The sequence below is a fragment of the Juglans microcarpa x Juglans regia genome, chromosome 5D (genome assembly GCF_004785595.1).
Source record: "Juglans microcarpa x Juglans regia isolate MS1-56 chromosome 5D, Jm3101_v1.0, whole genome shotgun sequence".
NCBI lineage: Eukaryota > Viridiplantae > Streptophyta > Magnoliopsida > Fagales > Juglandaceae > Juglans > Juglans microcarpa x Juglans regia.
Genome location: NC_054602.1, coordinates 336,996 through 360,804, shown reverse-complemented (window position 1 = coordinate 360,804; position 23,809 = coordinate 336,996). Strand labels below are relative to the sequence as shown.

Here is a 23,809-nt window from a genome sequence, read left to right as displayed (position 1 = left end):
AGCAATGTCTTAAAGAAGAAAAGTTTTAGTTCCTCCCTTGTTCTCTCACAGTCTTCAAAGCTTCTTGCATTCTTTCCCTCCAAATACACCAACACATACAAATAAGAACCATATGCCAAATGGTCGCCACCTGTGAGTTAACCTAAATGCCTCGCCAACTTGCAAGGAAGTCTACCAATCTAAGAGGCATAACCCATGACAAACCGACTTGCAAGGAGGGTGATAGATTTATTGTCATGTTGGAGAGGCATTCGGGGCAACAGGCACATCGCGGTTATTTGGAAAATGGTGCCTCTATGCTTAATGTGGTACACATGGAATGAGAGGAATGGTCGCTGTTTTGAGGGTAGGGAGCGCTCCCCGGAGGGGTTTAGGGACTTTTTCTTTCATACATTGCTACTTTGGGCATCATCTATTGTATTGAATGGAACAAATTTTAATGACTTTTATGCTGCTTTTCGTAGCGCTTAGCTTGTAACTAGGCTTTTCTTGTATACTTCCTATGTACCTGGACCTTGTCTATTTATGAGAATTAATAAAATATCTTCCTTATCAAAAAAAAAAAAAAAAGAATGCAATATCTTTTTTATTATTATTAGTGAATGAAATATCAAATTCAATGGTGTCTCCTTGAACCAATAGACTAATATAGGATTAAGGCATCTATACCGGTGAAGAAGCGCAGAATGTTCATCCTCAGAAGTATAGAGCTCATATTGTTTGCTGAAAGCATTACCAAGAGATATAACCCAATCGGTGTCTTGAGTCACATCTAAGGACTCTGCAAGAAACTATCACCCAAAGAAAAAGACACATTAAAGATAGATGTTACAATAAGGTGCCTTAGACTCCAAGCAAATATCTACTTCCATTATGGCACTCAGAAATGTGTACAGTCAGTCTCTAGCAACATTAGAGTTATATTGTTTCTTTGTGCACCTCTTAAAAGTATACATATTATACAACTTTCAGAAATAATTCAGACAGTTTTGCTGGAACATCTGTCACTTCTTTGGAAGAACTGGTTTCAAGTTCAAATGCCATGAAAATCAAATTGAAGAATATGATATAAATTTTACTTCCAACATCCCCATACAAACTACAGTGGGCTTATAAGATGCTAAGCAAGCTATAATGACGATAGGAGATACAGATATCATCTGAACAATAAAGTCAAAGACTTACATTTATTATCATGTCATCCCAAGTCTCTTGATACAAATCATCCTGCTTTAGGTCTTCCGTGTCACTAACATATGCCTTCATTTTTGGAATCTAGAGCTTAGTAAAGACAAAATTAATTAGATTCTAATGCAAAATCATTTTATCTGATATGACAGATCACGACAAGATATACATTAAGAAGCCTAACCGCAAAGGTTGCCAATTTGAAATCAGAACAATTCATATACCATCTAAATCTATTAAATTATTGTCACAGTGACAAAGATCTTCCTGCTAATTGGGTGTATCCTTTTGTATACTTCTGTCTACTCGGGTCAAGTTCCTCTGTGTTTTTTAATAAATTGCATTACTGATAAAAAAAAAATGGGGGAAATTCTCATAACCCCATCAAACAATCACCCATTGTGCAATCACCCCACCTGATTTGCAATTACCCCACAAACTATCAGTTTCAGCAATCACCCCCAAACTACCAAAAAATTGCAATGTTCCGTCCGTAAAATAGGTGACAGATACCATTCCTGAAAATTTTTAAAAATTAAAAAAAAAAAAAAAAAAAAAAAAAGGAAGAAGTTTCCAGCACTTTTTGTTTTTAATTTTTTTAATTCAATTGGGTCGTCTTTTTTTTAATTGTTAGGGGTTACACGTGTAAGAAAGAGGGTGAATCAGTAGAAACATTGCAAGGTGGCAAAGACCTTGTGGGACTATTTTCTTACAAGACTTGGCATATCATGGGTCATGCCTTTTACATTGGTGGATTTTCTAGCTAGTTGGAGAGGTCTCCGAGGAAATTCACAAGTCGCAGCAATCTGAAAAATGGTCCATATTTGCATGTGTTGGTGTATATGGTGGGAACGAAATGATAGAAGCTTCGAAAACTGCGAGAAGACAATGGAGGAGCTGAAAGTCTTTTTCTTTCGAACATTGTTTTCACGGGTGAGGGCCATTGTTTGTAACGGACTAAGTGTCCATGACTTTTTACTATCGTTTGCAAACTCTAGTTAGGTATTTCTCATGTATACTGCCTGTATTTGCCCACTTTTACGAATAAAATACTTTGATTACCAATCACAAAAAATTATTTAGGGTACGAAGCCTAACGAGGGGAACGACATTATCCCCAACAAGTATTTTTCTCTCTATACGAAGCATAACCCATGTGTGAACAATGATTCGAGAGAAACCCTAACCTTCCTATCCCGCTGCCACCCCCACCCACCATCGATCAGAGAGGGACACCGCAATCACAGACGTGGCCGATGGGCCCCGGCGTCCTCTCTAAGGGCCGTCAGTGTCAGTTCCTCTCTGGCGAACACACACACACACACACACTCTCTCTCTCTCTCTCTCTCTCTCTCTCTCTCTCTCTCCTGACGTCGATCTCTATGCACTGGAATCTGTCACAAAACTGATCGACAGACCCAGGCGTCTCTGTCGTGGGGCCTCCGACGTCGGTCATTCTCCAGCGACTGGTGTTTTTCTACTGCTCTTCCGTTTCCTCCTCCGGCGATCTGCAATCTAAGCTTTTCCATTAGCCACCGCTACAAACTGTTTTGACGAACTCCGGCAACCACATTGTGGGCATCCGACATCATCCTCCGGCGACCAGAAGTTCACCGTTATCTCAAGGATTTTTTGCAAGAAAATCCGTGAACTCAGGGCCTCCAACAGATCTGTGTTTTACCTTAGGATGAAGTGGAAGCAGTAGGGAGCACTAGGAACAGATTTGCAGTGGGATTTGACAATGACGACGAAACACGATGCGGTTTTGTCCTAATTGGAAGGTGAGAGGTGGTTGAAAGTGAAATAAAAAACTTTCGTTTTTACAAAAGAGTGAGGAAATATCTTTCGTATTTCTGAACGTAGCAAAAGGATAGCTAAGTTCATGTATCTAGGGAGGACGACAGCTTCGTGGGTGGCTAAGGGGATTGAGGATTGTTTAGACCTTAACTGCCATGAAGGTTTCTTCAGAGAGCTAAGGATGGGTAATGGAGTTTTTAGCATTTAACATCAGGTTAATGCAAGGGGCAGTTTTCTGCAGCTCTTAGAATTCCGTAATAGGAGGAAAGGTTTGTTGGTGATTCCGGAGGGCACAAATGGCATTGGATGGAAAGACTTTCTGCAGTCCATTCTAAGTGTCACCGAATCCAAAGCCACTTCTCGAAGTGGAGAGTTTGTTGATGGGAAAATAGTGAGAAGGCCTTCCTCAATCAAAGGCACTTCATACACAGCGGTGTTGAGGTCACCGGTGGGTAGTTAGGCCGAGACCAGCTCAGCGGTAGAAAGAAAGGGCAATGCACTTGTAGGAGACAAAAGACCTCAAGTGCCTTTGGGGGAGTTGGAAGGGGTCTTGTGGGATGTCAAATCTCAATTGAAGGGAGTTATGGATTATGTAAGAGATCTAATGATTAAGGTGGATAAGGGGTTGGACCTAGTCATGGGTACAAGTGTGCCAGAAAGTGTGCAGGCAAAGGGTATGTCAATGATAGAATCATTGGATGCTGGCATCTTTGTTCATGCCAGTGTCACTATGCCTTTTGAAGGAGCTGTAAGGTCTCATGCACCAGTTACAGATGTAGTTGGTCCTTCTATCCAGGGTTCATTTGTAGTTAAAGACGAGGGTCCCTCCAAGGTCTGGAAGAAACAGTCGAGCCTCTTTTAGAAGATGCAAACGGGGTAACAAATGGTAGTGCTTCCTCTCTTGAGGGAGCAATAGGGTCAGACAAAGTGGCACGGCAAGGATCGTCGAGGGGTGGAGCATATACACAAAATGTTGATGGAGGGGAGGAACCTGTAATGGTAACAGATGGAGGGGAAAACAACCATATACCTGTCAAGCAACTATTTGGCAAGAAGGAAATTATCGATTTGTCATTGGTGCCTCATGTGGGGGGAAAGTTTAGAGTCGGGAGTGCAGTCGGGTACTGTGGCTGGGAATAATGTCATTTCCCTGGTTTCTCTTCCTCCGATTAACAATATAGCGGATTCAACAACGGATTGGATTCTAAATAAAGATAATGAGTTTCTACAAACCCTAGGACTTTCATATGGAGAACAGGGAGAATATGAAGACCAATTTAAAGCACTACTCACTGCAATCAAGACGAGTCACATGCTTGAAACCAAATCTAAGTTTAAGAAAAGTATAGAGTTAAAGAATCTTTCTTGGACAATCAACTACGATACTAAGGAAGCTAGCTCAAGTCAAGGGAAGGCTAAAGGGAGGGCTTTGTGAAGACATTCTCATAGTGGGATGTTTGGGTAGAGGATTATTTTCATGGAATCTAGGGGATGGGGTCGGGGAGGAGTATCGATAGTTTTCCAATTTGGGCTTTGTGTATTTTGGGTAGGTTTTCATGGGCTTTTGGGTCATTAAGGGCTTTCTTGTATAGGCTAGGTGTTTTTCTTGTATACGTCCAGTGTACTTGGTTACTCCTATTGATATATATATATATATAATATTATTACTTATCAAAAAAAAAATTGTTAGGGGTAATTTTGAATTTTCAAAGGAAAATGAGGTATGTCGCAATTATTTGGTACATTTGGTTTTTTTTTCTTTTTTTTTTTTTGGGGGGGGGGGGGGGGGGGTGATTGTCATAATTTACAGTTTAAAGGGTGATTGCAAATTAGGCGGTAGTTTGAGGAGATTATAAATTATTTCCCAAAAAAAAAAAAAAAATTTGGGTTGAAAAAAAATTCCAAGTGTTAATTAGTGTTGTGTAAGGCTTAAAACTTAATGGAAAACAAACGTCCAAATATAAATCAGTGTTGTGCAGATAGCGATATACCTCATCTTGCCAAAACAAGATGATATTCTTCGGGAAGAGAGGTGCTAGATAGCAAAGTACCTGCAAGCCAAAGAAAACACTCAAAACAGATATTTCACAGATCAATAATGTTTCTCCAAAACAAAAAAAGTTATTTTACAGGAGCATGACTGAGAAAAAATTGGTGAAAAGTACGTATAGTGCAGGGACAGGCAACAAGCCGAAGGAATGATAGCCTCTGCAGGATGTGACAACCAGAAGCCCAAGTGGCAGTGGGCACAAAAAGGCTCTGCAGGGCCATGCTGATGCATTGATTGTAAGCCCTGCGCTACTGGGGCACCAAAGTCCAGGGTGGTTTAGTCCTTATAGCCTCAGTTGTAGACATTTGACTAAGAGTCCAAGTGAGAATTTGGATAAAGGGCCTTTGTCTCCCCTTGTACCGAACAGTCTGAATGCAAAGGTTGAAAGGTGCTTCTCTCATACAACTATATTTAGCTGTGTACCATGTTTACTACTGGGTGAAAACGTGTGGGTTTGGCTAAAACTACACAAAGGCTGTCTAGTTGCATCATGAGAGCAGAAAGTTCTGGTAGAAAACCTACACTCAACATGGTTACATAATCCACAAACACAGGCACACTTTAACAAAATAAAACAGAGCCAAATATTCTCCTTCACATTGGATACAAAAACCTCCACTTAGCATATCACCCATCCTTTCAAGTTTTTCAAAAGAGATAATTACTATCAATTGTTATGGTATATAAGTACTACCAGAGAACACTGCATCGCAAATTTCTTGTTGATACATAGAAAGTGTCTACATAATCTGCACTAAGAGAAGCCTACCGTCAAAATCTGAGTTGCCAGCTGCTCCCTTGCTAAAGGATCATGCAATAGCACCACCAAGCGAGCAAAAAGCTCCTAGATACATGCACCACTCATATTGTTAGCACCAAGTCGTATTGTGGAGAAGAGAAGTAGAATTAAATAATTTAGTGACACCAACAAAGATTTTACCTCGGGACTCGGTATGTCAGAACGAGCTTTACATTCACTGAGAATAGTATCGCTGTAAGAGGGTTTATGCCTGCACAACTCTGAAATACATCTGCAAACCTGTAAAATCAGCTGTGTAAGAATTCATAAAAAGAAAAAAAAAAAGTCAATATAAAACTTTGAGCCACCTCTCATACTAATTGCATCATCAATTTGGAATCCAAAGTTTATACTCCCAACAAGAAAAGGCAGCATCACATTTAAGGAAAAAAAATACGAGCACCAAGGCATACATAAAAGAAATGGGTAACCCTGAGAACATAAATTAATTTCCCTGCACGGAAGGAATATGCAATGAATTATTGAGAAAATCTTACAGTGGCAGCTGCACCAGTATAATCTCGTGGAATAATCATCTTCAACAGAAACGGCCAAAGAATATGCTGTACATTCATATATTATAAAAAGAAAGATGTCATACTCGGTTTAGCAATACCAGTCATGAAAAAACCAAAAACCCCCACCAAAGGTGAACTCAACTAAAATATCCGCATATGTAGAGTTAGCAATAATGACATACCTCCATCTCAGGAATGGTAATAGTCAACAAAAGAAGTCCTTTTTCACAGATTGCTCTCAATTCTGTCGGAAAAACTGCCCCAATTTTCACCTGAGAAGAATACTGAGCTACTGGTAAACAGCTATAGTGGGCAAAGATGACTATAACTTCAAGCACCATATATTTTCACCAGAAGAATTTAGAGCGCCATAAACAAAAAAACCTGGAAACAATGTGCATTCACTAGTGTTGGATTTACCAATATCATCAAAATTTCATCCCTTTTCTTTTGAGCATATGACACCATCATTTGGGCAATCCGAAATTGTAAATATGAACTTCTCTTCTAATAATCATGCCACTCCACAAATTAAAATTGAAGTTTTCTTATCTATAGAAGTCAGATGTAAACCTCCACTCTCTTGTACTGGAAAGGAGCATATGTGCCACTAGGCCCAAACACTTACCTTTGAGCTCTCAAGCTGGTTTCTATCTTGATCTGGTAGAGCACAATGCCGTACAAGATATTCAATGAACTCCTCCCCAGATGGACCAACCAAATAACAGTGTGAAGCCATAACCACAATCAACTAAAACCCAGAAAACATAATTTAATCAAAAACATGGATTTTTAGAAGAAGTTTAAGAAAAGAAGAAACTCTAGGTCTATCAGCTCATAACAACCTACCTCTGAGAGTGCCTTTCGTACACCTAAATTTTTCTCATCTAGTAAGAACTTAACCACATCAACCAGTAAAGGCCTTTTACTGTGCCATGCTTCAGACAACCTGCAAATAGAAGTTATAAGAAAGACAGCTGCTGCAAGAGAATCAATAACCACAAATATAGAAACAGAAGAAACCTGGGCAATAGATGCTTTAAAACACTAAGCACGCCAAAAGTCAAAGGTTCTTCCTTCAACCTGCATTTCTGGAAGCAGATATATCCGGAAATAAAAAATAAGTGCACTAAATTAAAGCTCTAAATAAGTCTTGAACCCCTACGAATGAAGAAACTATTTACAATGTTTTATGACTGTTCTTAATTTAAAAAGAAAGAGTAAATAACAAGTCACAAATATGTATATAATCTTAAGAACAGATCCTCAGGGTATACTAAAAAGTACTTTCGCTAAGGCATAAAACAATCTGAACTGGAAGGGACTCACATTCAGAAGGAACATAAACAAATCCTCGGGGTATACTAAGCCAACTGTCAGAAAGCAGCGCTGAACCTCGTTATATGTCTGTCATAAAGCAAAAGTTTTCTTAGATATAGAAAACTAGATGTCCAGTGTGGGATTAGAAAAGTTATCGTCATCAAACACGAGACATGGCAGACAGCATGGTAAACACAACTTAAAAACATCTTAAGACAAGACAAGTAAACATTCCTAGTAAACACGGAATGTCGGAAACAAGATTTTCAGCTAATGAACATAAGCCAAATAATTTTTTTTATATAAGTAAACATGAGCCAAATAATAACTTGCTCCCAATCCTAATGAGAAGAAGCAAAGCCAAATTACAGGCTACAAGCAATTTAAGGAATAGAACTCATAATATCTTTTTTTTTATCAACAAGCTGACCACTAGACTGCACCCTAATGGATGGAAAGAGGAGTTATCATATCCAAAGAAGTTGCACAAAACTGAGTTGGTAATTACACCTTAAGTGCAACCGAGAAATCTGAATGCTCTTTGCTTTCACTATTCATGCAAACCACTGGGAGAAGTGTTGATAGAATTACTGTGAGCTCCTGCAAGCCATCACAAAAGTAAACCAGCACCAAATGAATTATATTTGTCCAAGAGTTTCAAATATAGGATATCAACAATTTCTGTACTATAAAAGAAATTGTAACAGCTTAAAATAAAAGCTTATGAAGACACACAAAAAATAAACCAAGTATATGTAAATACAGCATCTTCTTAATTCTCACAAATCCACAACAGAAAATTCTACATCCTCCCAGACCTATGAAACCTCCTATATATACTTCTGCAATCAAAGGTTTTGCACTTCTCACATTGGTCAAGTTGACAAAGTTTCAATGGATAAGACCAACATCTGTCATATATATAACCAGGAAATACAAAGAAGGAAGAGCACATTACCTCAAAATCAAGCAAGGGAGGACCACTTTCTGACAGCAAAGAGGCATATAAGAGATTGTGGAGACTACAAGTAGCTAGAAAGGCAACATCTTGATCCTTTTTATATCTGAGAAACAGAAAATTGCAGTGCAATGATATAATTGTAGTTGACTCTCATGTATATGAACTAGATGGATGATGATGTATGTAAGTCCATGTTCCTGATAATCTAGTGTACAGCACCATTCTTACAGTTCCAAAATTGTAGGGACAAGTCTTGGTAAAGCTGCCTTTAATTGTGCCCGGGTGATAAGGCCAACCATCTGACCTAATGCTTCCACAGATGATAGGCGAACCTACTCCAAACAAAAATTAAATCGAACAGCATAATCAAACCATGTCAATAAATTACCACAAACATAAACAAACAAATGCAAGACATGTATAAGACGTATAACCAACCAACCAGACAGAAAAGTCAAATATTTTACAAATAGTAGTATAATAGAGATATAGTTGTTCACCAACATATAAAATTTGACCGTGGAAAACATGTTTTTTTCTAGTGAAAACTAAATTTTTCATTAAAATATTCTTTCAACATCTCACTGCAAAATGGTAAGGTAACTGAATATAAATGGAAAAATAACTAATGCCAAGATAGAGTTGTATCTACAAAATCAAGGTTCAAAGTAAAGAGCTTGCAGACAAAAAAGAACAATATCCATCTATAAAAATATTACAAACCTTTAGATCCCTTGAAGCTGCCCAGACTCTCAATAAAAGCTCAAAAGCAGAATGCAGAAAGGACCTGTACTAAAAGACAGTTCAGACAAAGCATGCTGAAAATATACCAAGGAAATAGGGAAACAGACTAGTAAAAATAAAAATTGATCTCACATGACATCACCATCAAGAAGTGAATGCAAAGGAAAGTCCACACTATATTGCCATACAGCCTGACACCAACACTTGAATGCTGGAACAGAAGGACATATATTACGTCTTTGCAGGCTAATGGTGTAGGGAAAAAATGGCAAATGTCTCAAGCAAAATCAGCTCCCAAAAAAAGGTGCGTAATATTTTACTCACAAGTTTGTAAAACAACCGAGATGTGTGTGTGCGCGTGTGTGTATTCGAATAAAATTCTTTGCAAACAAACTTCCAAGGAACTCATAAAGTCAGAAACAGAGAGCAGCCTTGTAGTGAGTGAAAAAATGATGGCCACTCATCCAATATGTTCATTTGTAATTTCCGTATGAGCAGACTTGCTTTTGTAAGGGTGAGAAAAAGTTGATTGCATAGAATTACTTAAGCTAAAAAACTCAACCTAGAACTATATTTGCAGAAAGAGCAGATATCACATTATCCATGATGAACCAGTCAGGTTAACTATGAGATTACTAGAAGTTTTTCTACTTTTTCTGTTAACTAATAGCCTTGGAAATGATGGTGTTTAAATTCAAGTTAGGGAGTACTGAACACAGGTTATGATCCGACCTCAGATATATTTAATAAGTAGACCTCAATTGGAACCATATCTACAAACCTAAGCCAATGATCATATTATTTTTTCCTAAAGCAGCATAAATCTTCTTCAAAATTGACAGACAATTAAAATCAAAGCCATAAGAAGAGATCCTTATAAAAGTAACATTAAACTTTTATTTTGTTCACTAACAACAATGAAAGCCATAATTCCATTGCTTTTCATTTTGTATTCCTACAAAATTGAATCACCCTTTTCTATAATGCAAAGAACCAAGCCTGTACTGGACATTATGTACGTGATATGCCAATTTGGCCATTTCCAAAACATCTATCAATCATGCAGTCTGCCCAGTATATGCCTCACAAAGCATTCACTCCAGCCCTGACTAAAGAAAGCCAAAAAACACAGATCTGGGATTCGGAAACAACTCACAACAATGCATATCAACAAATATCGCATTTTCTAGACTTTGCATCAGATATCAAATGTCCCAATGATGAGTCAGAGAAATTTTTTTTTTTTTTTTTTTTATAAGAGTAAATTTTTTGATACAAATGAGATAGGCATAGCCCGTGTACACAGGAAGTATACAAAAGAAAACCTAAATACATTCTAAAATCAAGAGACTAAAGACAAGAAGTCATGCGCATTGTTTCCATGAGTCAGAGAAATTCACCACACCATTTGCAAAAATTGGCCGGTAGGGGTCTCGAACATTTCCAAGAATTGGCAAAACTCGTGAAAGCACACCTTTTAATCGTGGAGTGAACTGCAATGCTTCAATAGAATTAAAGAGTATGATAACAGTTTAGTTTAAGCAGAAAAGTGCAATAAACAAGAAACATCCATAGTTGGTCTAAAGCACAAAGAATGGAGAAGTTTGATAAATAACCATCAGCAGAAGCAAAGTCTGCAAGTGTTTGAACCATAGCTGGAAGAGCTGGATTTGGCCCCGACAAATGAAGAAATATCTCCTCCATCATCTGCCAAACCATGAAAATCAGTAGTCACACAATTGATCAAGAATATTGTGGAAAGCCTGGGGGAAGAGAGAGACAAGAGGGCTAAACAAGGACCCATTTGATGCTATATCAGGAATATCTGATAAGAGTGTTGAGAAAAGCCAAAGTCACAGCAAGGTTGGAGATAAGATTCACAAAGTGAAAAAGTTATAACGATCAATATGACTTCAAAAGTGGGTCCCCCCCCCCCCCCCCCCAACCAAAAAAAAAAAGAAAAAGAAACAATTAATCGTATATGGTATTCCAGAGTGATCTGATAAGATGGGGAGTAAATTGATCAAGTAAACAACTTAGCACCATATCGACTATCTGTGGGTGCTAGAAATGTGCAGATCCAAACCATTCTACCAGTCACACTACCAGAATTGATAGACTGCTGATTGACAGAAGCCTACACTTTGATGCTGTTTCTATTTAAAAATGTTCCTGAAAATTCTTATTGCATGATTTGATTAACTAAAGAAATTCAAGAAAAGATCCTTCACAATATTCCAAGTTGCTAGCTCTTCAATATGCTAAAAGAAAGTCTTCATTCCAGAATGTACAAATGCTGATCTTGAAAGAAAGAAATGGAGGATTTGTTTGCAGTTACAATGCAGACAATAAATACTGGTAGGATATATTCACAGTTGCAAACTGCCATTATAGTCAAGATACACCCGCTGAAACAACCAACCACTTCAGCATTTTGGATGAATCTTATAGCCTTTTGGGATCTATTGCAATGCTTCACAGAACACATGTCACCAAAACTGACACACTCAAATATAGTATTAAACAAATTGAAGAGTAATACTCCTGACATTACCAGCCAATTGGTCCCCTTTCGTAATGTCTAATCAGCTTCCTTTTCTAATAATAAAAATTCCATAACACGTTCATCTTGTACAAGAAATTTCCAATTCAGCAAGCTTTCCTTATGGTAATATACAACAGGAATAATAGTCCATATGATCTTGTATGCAGAATTTTCAATTCAAGAGAGTTTATATCTATAATATATATGGGAAAAGTTAATATTAGTTTTGAGAAATACATTAAAAAAGAGCACACTTCACATTGCCTATATACTGTCGAAACTGTTCAGAATAAGCAACCAAGCAAGAAACTCACTAAGTCAGGTAAATGTGAGCCTATTGAAACAAGTAGGCTTGCTGCAGCTCTTTGCCAATCAGCATTTAGCTCCTACATCAAAGAGAAACATAAAAGTTGTACCAAGGAAAAGTCTATTGAGTGTGAAAAGGCCACTTGTAATTTTTTTTTATAAGAAAATTTATTAATCCTCATAATTAATTAGGCATAGCCCAAGTACACAAGGAGAATACAAAAGAAAGACACCTAAATAGAAGCTAAGAGCTGGAAAAAACTGCATAAGTCATTAAAACTAGTCCCATCCAATACAAAAAAGGCCACTTGTAAATGCGAGCAGCAAGCAACAGGATCTCCAAGGCAGGAGCTTTGCAAGTCAAAATTATGAATTTCAAAGGATGATAGTTATCAAGGCCCAATTATTTCACACGTCACAAGATATCCATACAATGGCACATATTTATAGAGCCTAAGAATCTCTTGAAACCAAACGTGGGAAAAACAACTTAGAGGTCTTAGAAGACTCATTTAATAATGACCCTTTGACTGACTCTTTACTAACATGACTAGATTTCCCATCAGCATGTTAAATACAAACAATTCTTATGTCTGGAGAAATATTAAATTGTCTCCACTGATAAGTAATATTCAACCCGAAACATCTACTCTCTTTTTCAATATCAGGCAAGTCCCACATTGAGTGGCTGAATCGAGAATGTGTTGCACAGGTGCAAGCCTCCCATGATATCCTTATAAGGTAAAATTGGACTTTATTAATGATTCTAAAGAGTTCCAATTATCGCTTTGACTAGACCTTTTGGGGTTTCACATGGATATGATTAATGCTTTCCATGAATCATGAAAAAATACCAGAGGCAATACGTTACTTAGCATCAACAAAACAGATTTCAAGGTATGGTAATTATAATCCACAAACTCCTTAGGGTTTAACGACTTAACCCAAGTTTGGAACCAAACCTTTGTATTGAAGTTGGAATGGGCAGATGGACATTTAGGCCATGTTTTGATACTTAGATGAGATGAGATCTCATCTCAAAATACTTATCAAAAAAAAAAAAAAAGATCTCATCTCAAAATATTTTATAATTTCCTTCACAAACATCACTCAAACACAAAATACTTTTCAATTTCAAATTTTCAACTTTTTCATTTAATCGTTACCTAATCATTATAATTTTTCCAAACTTTCAAACAAAACACACAAAACAATTCAAATTTTTCAAATTTTAAACAAAAATATATTCAAAAATTATATTCAATTTTTTCTCGCTCCTTTCTCAAAACCCAATTAAACATATTATATTATTAACTCATATCATTTCACCACTATTCACAAAATTCTCATCACTTCTCATTACCCAAGCATGCTCTTATCAATTATTCCAACGAAGTTATGGCTTTTAAGCTGCCAGGCCTCGTCAGACAACTGATGCAACAATCAACAAATAAGCCAAGTAGAAAATGAAGGCTTTCAAACAATAAAATACCTTGGACGAGATCATCTCGGCCGTGGCAATCTTCGCCAGCTTCGCCATGAAAAGAGGATCCACGTCTTTCTTATCCAAGGCGCGCACTCCGAATGACATCACTTGAAAAACACCGGCCATGTTTCCGAAACGCTGTGAACATTGATAAAACCTCTAATCATACCGCCCCGAAAATTTAACGCAGATAAAGGAAAAAAGAGTGAAGCAAGCCCTAATTTCTACGGTGGCATCAAAGCAATAGAATTCAGTACCCGGCGTCCTCCTCGCGATACAGCCCAGCAACAGTCAAGGACTAGAAGCGGGTTCCTACAATTGCAAACGCAGTTTAGGTCCAATTAACAAGATAACTCTACCGAATAAGAGAGAGAGAGAGAGAGAGAGAGAGGGGGGTACAGTGCCGTGATGTCCTTGAGAGAAGCGGACGATGACTCTCTGACCATGGGGGACTCGTCTGCTAGCAACGATACGAGAACCTGAACGGCCTCTGAGAGACCCAAGAAAAACCAACAGAATGTGAGATCAGACACTGGGGAGGAAGAATAAGAAGAAAAGCGCGTGCATAAGGGACGTACCTGGTGCAGGGATTGAGCTTCCGGCGCTGGACGACGCCATGGAGAAAATTCAACGCAAGTGGCGAGGGAAAGAGGAGAAAGGTGAATGAATGAATTGGAGCAACAACTAGTACAAGAAGAAGAAGGAGAAGAAGAAGAAGAAGAAGCCGAGAGGCGACAGATTTGTTTGTCCGAGAGGGCAGAGACAGCGCGGCGGTGACGAGGGCCCCCCAAACGAAACTTCATACGGGTACTTGTTAACGAACTAAAGCTGTAAACATCAAATAAATCGTTTTTATTTTTATTTCTGCAGAAGAAGCACTTTTTTTTATTGCAAAACAAAATAATATTACAAATGTATTGAGGCCAGGGATATTGTCTAGTTTATTTTTATAACTTTTCTCAATTTATCTTATTTATTTTATTATTATATTTTTTTTAAAATTTTTATATAAAATAAAATAAATAATTTAATTTTTTCAAAAATTAAGACAAAAATAATATTAAAAATATATTCTAATAATATTTTATTCAACTTTTAATTTTAATCTTAACTCATCACATCTCATTTATGAAAATAAACGATATCAATCCAATTTAGATTCAAAGATGAATTGAAATGATTTTAAATGAGTTGAATAAAATATTATTAGAATATTATTTTTAATATTATTTTTTTATTTAAAAATTAAAATTATTTATTATATTTTATATATAAATTTAAAAAAATTATAATGATGAGAAGAAATAAGAAGACATGAGTTTTTAATTTAGACGGAGGCTAAATAATAATAATTGATGATTTATATTTTCTCCAGAAAAGAAATCATGTTTTGATGATAAAACTTGAAGACAAACAGGCCGAGTTACAAATGTTAAAGTGAGATTTGACCCATGTCACTTCCTGTCGCTTCGATTTTGGCAAGTTTTGATTTGGAGTCACCACATTGATATGATCTTTGAAGTTTGAATACAATGTTCTGCGTGGCCAATGGCCAAGAACAAAGAAAATTATGGGTAACGTCCAAATTATGAAAAATAAGCAGAAAAAACAAACCATATGTTACCTATCCGTACCCACCTAACTTTCAAATTCAAACAAGAAGAAAAACTCAAAACAGAGTTGTATCCAGCCCTGCATCGCATAACCCCCGATATATATAAATAAATAAATAAAATTGCCCATGATTGGCAAGAATATTGCGGAGAATCTAATAAATTTATAATTCTTTTACAACCATATTATAATTCTGTTTTAAATGAAATATAGTTATGTAAAATTAAAATTATTTTTAGCGAAATGACTCACTAGTTTTAAACAAAAAAATTATAAGTATATTATTACGTTGCTATCGTGTAAAAGTTGTCAATATTATCCTATGATTATGAACAGAACAAGGGAGAGAGCATTTCAAAGATGTTGATCCATCGCCAAGAATATCTTGTCTCGAATTTTCTGATTCACCATACAAATTAAAGATTGAAGGACGTCTCAATGCGAGCTTTTCCAGGCTTTTGGCATATTTACATTTGTTCATAGTTCATGGTTGATGGTTGATGGTTTTGCCCGAGAACAAAGTTCACACTACCAGAAGTCAATGCCTTGTTATTTAAAGAAATTGCATGGGATCTCATCCATCACTATCGTACTAAAGAAATCTTTAAGTAGCATTAATAGATTTCTAGCAAGTTGCAAGAGAGATAAAATATTAGGAATTATACATCGATTGCTAGAGAGGTAAGCGGATACAAAAGGGAGAGCCGATCATTCAGACCTCGCACGCATTGGTTAAAAATTAATTAGATATATAGCTAACAACATAAAGATTAAAGAGTCACAGACTCTAAACATTTTCATTAAGATCCCTCGATAACTTTGTTATTTGTTTTTGAAATTGCCAAAAATCTCCAACAACAACATTGATTCCTGTGTTTCTGACATGGTAAATTTACGAGGGACAAAAGGTAATATTGTAACCCGTTGCAGAAGAGCATTTATAAATCGGAGGTTGATTATCACCGGGATAGGTGTGGGCTAGTTTGCATAATTGCTTGAACCTTTGCGAGTACTCATTAGGCTGGCAAGCCTGTGGACCAGTAAAGTTTCCTGTGCAACAATATTTTGGATCTTTTAACTCATCACACGCACTGTAACACCCAACATACAAACCATCCTTGTTGGTGGCCACTAGGTTACCCGGGCACACATTACTCACATCTTCAACACAATCTACAATAGGACACGACCCGGTTCCATCGATTAGAGACCCCCCAACCGGTTGGATTCGGACGGGCAAGTTGTGGCCGTGGTTCAAGCTCACCTCATAGGAGACCACCGATTGTTTAATATCGAAATTGAGTAAGGTCACGGGGTAAGTAGGTGGTGGGTTTTGGCAATTTATTATGCCAGATCCACAGTCTCCAGTTTCGCATGAAAAATAATATGAGGCGTTGGTGGTGCACTTGGTTCTAGCCCAAATGCTACCAGTCCATTGATCGGGCATAAAGAATATCTCTAAAGTTCCCGGACCACGCTCAGGATCAGCATCACCAATTGACGGGCTGGCTGCAAGCCATACCGGGTAAGTGCAACGGTTCTCGTAGTTGAAGATCAGGTCCGAGTGTGCACTACCTAAGCAATATATATACACACCTGGCTGTCAGATCAATCATAATGTATGACTAGATCATTATTTTGATTTACATTAAACTACGAATCCCTGGCATCACAACAATAATAACAGTACATAGCATTATGAAAATAAAATTAATTTAAACTAATTAAGACAGATGAACAAGATATATTTTTTAACCTAAAAAAATGTAACGAGATAATGACAAATCGCGCGCACACATACATATACATACATCCATACATATATATATATATAATACCAGTTTTCGCCAGAGATCAATGCTGAAGGACGAATTAGTCAATTACCTGCAATGAGCAATAGGAGGCCGATTATAAGGTTGATATTGAGAGCTGGGATAGCCATTGAAGCTTGGCTTAATCCCGAGTTATAGAAATGTATATATGTTGGAACTTCGGTCGATAGAAATAAGTTAAGAAAGCGATCGAGATCAGTTTATGAATGACAAAAACATAATACGTAGAAAGAGTATATATATTTAATTTGCAAGGCATGCATACAGGGACTGATCAATTCATTAATAATTTGGAAGGAAACTACCACATATAATAATTGGCAATGTAATCATTTTTATAATCTCTGTTAGATTGGGCTGCCATACGTGGATATATATATATATATATATATTATATATATCTAAGTATACATGGCGAAGTGCTTAAAGTCAAAGTTGTCACGTGCAAATATAATCAATATCTATCATCCTTCAATTTTGAAGTTATTTCACAGTACTCTGTGAAATTCAAAGGTTGTCACTGTACAATTAATTAAACGTAATTAAGCCCAATATATATCGCCCTGTAATTTTGAAGTTGTTTCGTACTATATCTATCTCTATTAAATAAGTGCGAATAGGGGATGAATAGTATTTTCATCCATTCATTTGTTTCCAATTTTGTCTCTTCTTTGGTCACGAAATTCTTATTTCTTTTGTATTTTTCACTCCTTTTGCCGACTATTTTTTTATAATATTTACCAACTATCGCCTTCCCTGCACCACCACCAGTACCCTTGCAGAAACTGTAAGACCATAGCCATTGTGTTTCTTCAACCATAAATCACCAAGCCGCCATCCAACGTCAGCTGCACATCCTCTTCAACACATAAGCCCAGCTCCATATACGTCCACCGCACGAAACGTCCTTGCCCAGACTTAACCACCACGTCCACATCGTCCAAAACACAGCCCCACACCTCCACACATAACCAACACATCTTCTATCCTAACAAAGAAAAGCAAAGCACCCCAAGCTATGCACAACCCTTCCACACAGACGTCTCAGCCAACAGCCATCGTGTAAGCCCAAATTTGCCCCTCTCTCGGTTAGGGCTTTGCCATCAGCCACAAGCTACAACCATTGAAAGCCACCAGAAAGAAGATGACTCATATGCATATTGTGGCTTACTTCTGATTCGAAATCAGAGGATAAATACACATATACATGAAACTAGACCAAACCAAATATAATATGTAACATATATTTAGATCTAAAAAAAATCGTGCTGAGAGGATTCACGAAACAAAGAAAAGGGAAAGAAAAAAAGAAAAATTAGGGTTTGAAGGCAGATACGTTAGGTTGGCAGCGTTAGGAGAAGAGAAACCGTGAGGGAGAGGAGGGAATCGAGAGAAAGAATCTGAGGGAGAGAGAGATGTGGCAACAGAGGTGTTGTGGATTGCGGTGACGATGGGCGGTGAAGGAAACCCAAGGGAGAGAAGGAATAGACCGGTAAGGAGATGTCGAGAGAAAGAGAGATATGATCTGAAGGTAAAATCGAGAGGGAGGAGGGGTTTGTTGTTGGCGGTGTGCAATGACATGCTTGTAGTGCTGTTGATGGCGGTGACACTGGCTTGTAGGGAGGCTTGCTGCAAAGCCACGGGAGGGGACGACGCATAAGGGTTGGGGGGAAAGGGAAAGAAATAAGGGGGGAGGGGGAATTAGGGTTTTGGCCAATCCGAACCTAGCCCTACACATGTCCTATTTTTAATCTAAGTGTGAAAATAATACATAGATAAATAAGAGAGAAAGAAATAAAGAAGGAAAAGAAATACACTAAATTTTAAAACCAAACTTTTTATTCTTGATCTAAAACTAATATTTTTCATCATAAAATAAAATGATGGGTTTTAATAAAAACTTCTTAGGAGAATAGATTCATCTAAATAAGGAGAGTTTTTAACATAAAATAAATTAATGAATATTAAATAATATTCTTAAAAGAATAAAATCATTTAAATAAAATGATTTGTTAAAATTATATTATTTTCGAAACTCCAAAATATAAAGAGGCTTACTTGATAATTAGACTTTGTTCAATAACACTACAAATACCTCATTTAAAATTATTTTAGACTTTTAAAATATTTGGAAGATTTTAAAATACTTGACTCAATTTAAAAATTATTTGCCAGATTTAAAATAAAGATATTAGATTTAAAACGATTTTTTTTAGAAAAAATTTATTCATCATCCTCGCACCATACACTAACATGTAATTTATTATTTTTGTTTTTGATGTGTATACACACGTATTTACACATCAATATATGTATGTTTAAATATAAAGGTAAAAATGACAAATTACATATTGATATATAGTATATGAGATGATGAGTTGAATTTTTCTTTTTTCTATAATTCATTATGCCTACTTTTTAAACTAATTTCTTTGTTTAGAAAACAAAAAATTATGTAAAATTAAAAATAATTTATATCCATAGATCTATTTAAAAAATAAAAAAAATTCTGTATCTATTCCATTTAATTAATTTATAAAATTTTGCTCTGTTTATACATTTTCATTAATTCATACGGATTATCTATTATATATTTAAAATATTGCAACACCAACTTCAAAAAATGAATAGACCATCCATCTTAGTAGAGAAGGAAGTCAACTTGGACAATAACGTCAAAAGAAATTGAACGTCCTCATCATCAGTCCCGTGAATGAAACAACACCCTAAACCCTCAAAATCTTTTCTTATCAAACTTCCCAATGTTGTAATTATGTAACTAGATAAAACATTGACTTGTATGGATCTCCCACTTTTTTTAACTTTATATTAAATTTACCTTAACTTGTGTAAATCAATACCTTAGTTTTAATTTTATGTGGTTTTTTTTTTTTTTTTATCATTCTCATGTTTTATCAATTTTATTTCTCAACTGGGCACACGTGTACAATCCGGCCTTACTAGCTAGTTTGTGTGTGTGTTTGATCCATTGCCTTTTAGGGCATCATGTCGATCGTCTGCATCCTTTGATAACCCTCTGCATTGAATTAGAAAGCATGCGAATAGATGCGCGCATTAACCTTATAATTAAGTACAATGAAAATGGCGGTCCACGTGAGTAGGTACGTACAATGATGAAAATTTCTCTAATAAATCTGCCAATTACGTATGAAAATTTCTCTAACTTTTTTTTATGAATGATTTTGCATATGAAAAAAATCTCTCACATTAGTTTATGCATATTTGAACTAAATAATAATAAAATATTATTATTTTTTAATTTTTTATTTGTTTTCTAAAATTATTTTTTTTATATATATTTTACAATTAACATTCACTTTGTATTATCAACTTAATACAAATTTTATGTATCAAAATCATCTAATATAAATTCTACAAAGTTTATTTTAATGGGTAGGAGAGAAAAAAAAATAGTAAAATAATGTTTGAAGAATGAATAGTTTGAAGAAGTACTATTCATAGCTATGCAAAAATTTAGAGATGCATAAGTCAATGTAGATAAATTTAAAGACATATTCTTTAAATTTAAAGATGAAGATGAAAATAGAGAAGTCACTACCAATGCTCTAAATGGAGATTGCATATGCAAGTCATTCATTAAATAGAAAAAAATACCATTTTGATAAGAATATTATTATAATTTTAAAAAAATTTAAAGATAAAATTAATTAAGCTTGCAATGCAGTCCACATTTAGGGACTGTACGTAGCATTGCTTTTTATAAAGTAATAATACTCTTCTAATTATATAATAACTGATATTATAAAATTACCGGCCGTATTTAAAATAGAATTGTAAAAAAAAAATTATCTCTTGAATTATCATTCATGTATAATTTTAAATTAAGATAATATCCTTCGTGCATGCCTTGCGAATCTAAGACATTAAATTAATTTGGTGAGATCAATTACGTACTCATCGACCTTACTGTATAATATTCTCACATGAACCTCTACAGTTCTAGTTATAGATCATGCAAGCAAGTTATACGCACTAAAATTAAGGAAAATTAAACTGTACGTATAACCATGAGCAACATCAAATATTAATTCCTATCATTATAAATGATCAGACATCAATCGGCTATTAAAAAGTATATGTGATCATATTAATAATCCATAGAATAATGTTTTATTTGTAATTGGCCGCGAAAATAAATCAAGCTTGCATGCGCGGCCTTATTAATTATCCATATATATATATATATATATAGCCTTATTAATGTCTCATCATCATGTGTCTGCGAATTAATGGAAGGAATATTGGAACATGGAGCTCCAATTGATCCAAATTGTCAAGGACAGAATGTAATGAGATAATTAGCTCCACCGGTGCATGTAAATGTGCTAGTCTTGTCATCGTAGGGGTAGCTATAAGCCTGGGGACACTGATCCTTGAAAATCTCAGAATATTTCGTTGGTGGACATCTCTCTGGGACACCATAGTCTCCGGAGCAACAGTACTGCGGCTGATTGAAAACCTCACACGCGCTCTTGCAGGCGATAACCTCCCCGTTAGATCCTTTAACTGCCAGTTCCAGCGGGCAAACCTGGTTCACATCTTTGGGGCAGCTCGTGCTTTGGCAACCAAGCGAGCCGCCTTGCGGTGTTATTGATACGGGCAAATTGAACCCATCGACGAGGCTAATATCGTAGAAGTCTTGTCCGCCATTGTCTGCTAGAGTAAACTCTACGAGCGAGGCTGGCGGGATTCCATCCGCACCGTTGCATGTGATCTGGCCAGAGCCACAGTCGGCTGTGTCACAAGTGAACTTGCCGTTGGTATTGGAGCAGTGGGATCGAGCCCACATGCGGCCTGACCACTTGGGTTGAACATCAAGGGTTAACGAAGCTCCGGAGTCTAGCTGGAACCCGGTTGATGATAACTGAGGCCCGCCACCAGCCAATGTTCCCGGCCATATCGTGTAGGGGCAGTTGTTTTTTATTGTGAATGCAACCGAGTGAGCCCCTACATGCGCGCATATATGCTAATTAAGTTTATCAGTATCATTCATATATATATATATATATATATATATATTTACGTTAATTAAGTACTATATATAACACGTACAATGAAAAATCATAATTAATTAGTACTGGAGGAAAAAATCACCTAGCAAATTAAGGAAGAAATTAAAGAAAGATCACGAAGGCCTTTTCAGAGAAGTGAACGTACGTGCATAAATGCTGGTCCATTAAAATAATGCTTCAGAACCAGAGAAATGATCGAAAACCAAACAGGAGATCAAGAAAGCAGAGGGAATAATATCAGAGGTTCTTACTCGAGAAGAAGAGGAAAGCAAAGGTAAGACCGACGAGTACTGCTTCGTTTTCCATTACTCGGATGATGATTTTTGTGTGTGATGATCGGGTTTAAAATTCGTTTAAATTTAAAAATGAGTTGAAATGGATTGTGAAAAGTAATAAAATTTATGAATTAAAATTGATAAATAATAGTGAAATGTATGTATACATACATATATAAGCCGCTTGATGGCCGCTGCAGGCGTAGAATCTAGGGTATTAATGTAGAACTTAATTCAAGATCATTGCCTGATTGACTGATTGAGGGTAAGTATATAACTATGGGATACGCACACGATATGCCTATTAATTAATTAAAGTAATTTTTATATATTTTTCTTGGCCTTCTGAACAAAGATTAAAATATACAAGCTGAATGTAAAATCTGATAATGTCAGTACGTACGACTACGTAAGTCATAATATATAAAACATTAATATATAATAAATATATAGTACTGACATATATAGTTTATAAATCCTTTTAAAATATTAACTTTATTTGTTTTGCCTCGGCTATAAATCAAATAATTAAAGAGATGATCAGTACATGAGCACTAATAGTACTGATATATATATATATATATATATACTAGGTCAAATCAACGTGTAAAACACGTTTGTCTAGTTAGATCAAACAATTGTTTTACAAAAATAATATATTTTTTTACAAAATTTGTAAAAATAATTGATGACATGTATAGCTTAGAAGACATTGCTTCAACTTTTATTGGTTCTATTGTTTTAAATTTAACGTGATTTTCATTATATTATTTCGTGATAACTAAATTGTGAAATTTAATTTGAAATGGTTTCTTGATATTAATTATTGTTTAGTATTTAAATTGCTCTCTATTTTAATTTATTTCATTATTGGGCTTTATTGTTTTATTTTATTAATTTTTAGTTGTAGTGTTTTTATTTGTCTTTTTTCTATTTTTTTTTTTGTGTCTTTTTATTTTATTAAGCTTGTATTTTTCTGATAAGGCTTGTTTTTAATGGGTTTTTCTGTTTTGGGCCCAACCCATTTGGCTTTGTGAAGCCCAGCCCATGGGTTTGTTTTCAGCCCAACCCTCTCTTCCTCAAACGGCGCCGTTTTGACCTAGGGTTTTATTCTTCTTTTCTTCTTCTCTTGCGCACTGCTGCCTTCCTTCTTCTTCCTCTTCTCGGTTTCCAACCCGTGCAATCCCCAACAGAAACAGCAATTACAACGACAACACGTGTAGCATCTACAAAATTAGCAACAGATGAATCAGAACCTGTTTTTTGAGAACAGCTCTCTAACTTCTACCTTGGAAGACAACACCAATGCCATCGGCAACA

At 36.0% G+C, this 23,809-nt stretch overlaps 3 protein-coding genes across 8 annotated transcripts in view; all 3 read right to left on the bottom strand.

Moving 5' to 3' along the window:
* LOC121265356 (protein SHOOT GRAVITROPISM 6) overlaps nt 1–14,541 on the bottom strand; it is a 47,660-nt gene extending 33,119 nt beyond the window's left edge. For 3 of the 6 annotated variants that reach the window (XR_005940655.1, XR_005940654.1, XM_041168953.1), the window contains exons 1-23: nt 14,293–14,541; nt 14,114–14,204; nt 13,972–14,026; nt 13,721–13,852; nt 12,237–12,308; nt 10,994–11,084; nt 10,783–10,878; nt 9,510–9,588; nt 9,357–9,420; nt 8,862–8,965; nt 8,631–8,736; nt 8,183–8,272; nt 7,682–7,759; nt 7,376–7,443; nt 7,202–7,301; nt 6,981–7,103; nt 6,535–6,624; nt 6,332–6,397; nt 5,976–6,074; nt 5,805–5,879; nt 4,977–5,036; nt 1,186–1,275; nt 670–791 (exon numbers count right to left, since the gene is read on the bottom strand). Coding sequence is in view for 3 of the 6 variants with exons in the window: in XM_041168953.1 (XP_041024887.1) it covers nt 670–791; nt 1,186–1,275; nt 4,977–5,036; nt 5,805–5,879; nt 5,976–6,074; nt 6,332–6,397; nt 6,535–6,624; nt 6,981–7,103; nt 7,202–7,301; nt 7,376–7,443; nt 7,682–7,759; nt 8,183–8,272; nt 8,631–8,736; nt 8,862–8,965; nt 9,357–9,420; nt 9,510–9,588; nt 10,783–10,878; nt 10,994–11,084; nt 12,237–12,308; nt 13,721–13,852; nt 13,972–14,026; nt 14,114–14,204; nt 14,293–14,332 (1,991 nt within the window). In the remaining 3 variants the exon portion in view is untranslated. Of the gene's footprint in view, nt 1–669; nt 792–1,185; nt 1,276–4,976; nt 5,037–5,804; nt 5,880–5,975; nt 6,075–6,331; nt 6,398–6,534; nt 6,625–6,980; nt 7,104–7,201; nt 7,302–7,375; nt 7,444–7,681; nt 7,760–8,182; nt 8,273–8,630; nt 8,737–8,861; nt 8,966–9,356; nt 9,421–9,509; nt 9,589–10,782; nt 10,879–10,993; nt 11,085–12,236; nt 12,309–13,720; nt 13,853–13,971; nt 14,027–14,113; nt 14,205–14,292 lie in introns of those variants that run through there. The other 3 variants (XR_005940653.1, XM_041168951.1, XM_041168952.1) reach the window with 3 other exon arrangements.
* A 1,555-nt stretch (nt 14,542–16,096) lies between these two features.
* On the bottom strand, nt 16,097–17,344 carry LOC121265451 (thaumatin-like protein 1b). Its single transcript, XM_041169089.1, has 2 exons — nt 17,213–17,344; nt 16,097–16,903 (listed from the first exon to the last, which is right to left on the bottom strand). Exons 1-2 carry the CDS (start codon nt 17,268–17,270, stop codon nt 16,221–16,223), a joined length of 741 nt encoding a protein of 246 aa, XP_041025023.1. The 5' UTR covers nt 17,271–17,344; the 3' UTR covers nt 16,097–16,220.
* Nucleotides 17,345–21,258: 3,914 nt separating this feature from the next.
* Nucleotides 21,259–22,563, bottom strand: LOC121265452 (thaumatin-like protein 1). The gene is made up of 2 exons (XM_041169091.1): nt 22,466–22,563; nt 21,259–22,149 (listed from the first exon to the last, which is right to left on the bottom strand). The coding sequence occupies exons 1-2, from the start codon at nt 22,518–22,520 to the stop codon at nt 21,476–21,478; spliced, it is 729 nt and encodes a 242-aa protein (XP_041025025.1). The 5' UTR covers nt 22,521–22,563; the 3' UTR covers nt 21,259–21,475.
* Between the last annotated feature and the right edge of the window lie 1,246 nt (nt 22,564–23,809).

Excerpts from the sequence above, each read along its gene's own strand:
- LOC121265451 (XM_041169089.1), bottom strand. The coding sequence starts at position 17,270 with ATGGCTATCCCAGCTCTCAATATCAACCTTATAATCGGCCTCCTATTG. Across the intron at positions 16,904-17,212 it reads CCTCCTATTGCTCATTGCAG|GTAGTGCACACTCGGACCTG; the intron begins GTAATTGACTAA and ends TATATTGCTTAG.
- LOC121265452 (XM_041169091.1), bottom strand. The coding sequence starts at position 22,520 with ATGGAAAACGAAGCAGTACTCGTCGGTCTTACCTTTGCTTTCCTCTTC. Across the intron at positions 22,150-22,465 it reads TGCTTTCCTCTTCTTCTCGA|GGGCTCACTCGGTTGCATTC; the intron begins GTAAGAACCTCT and ends GCGCGCATGTAG.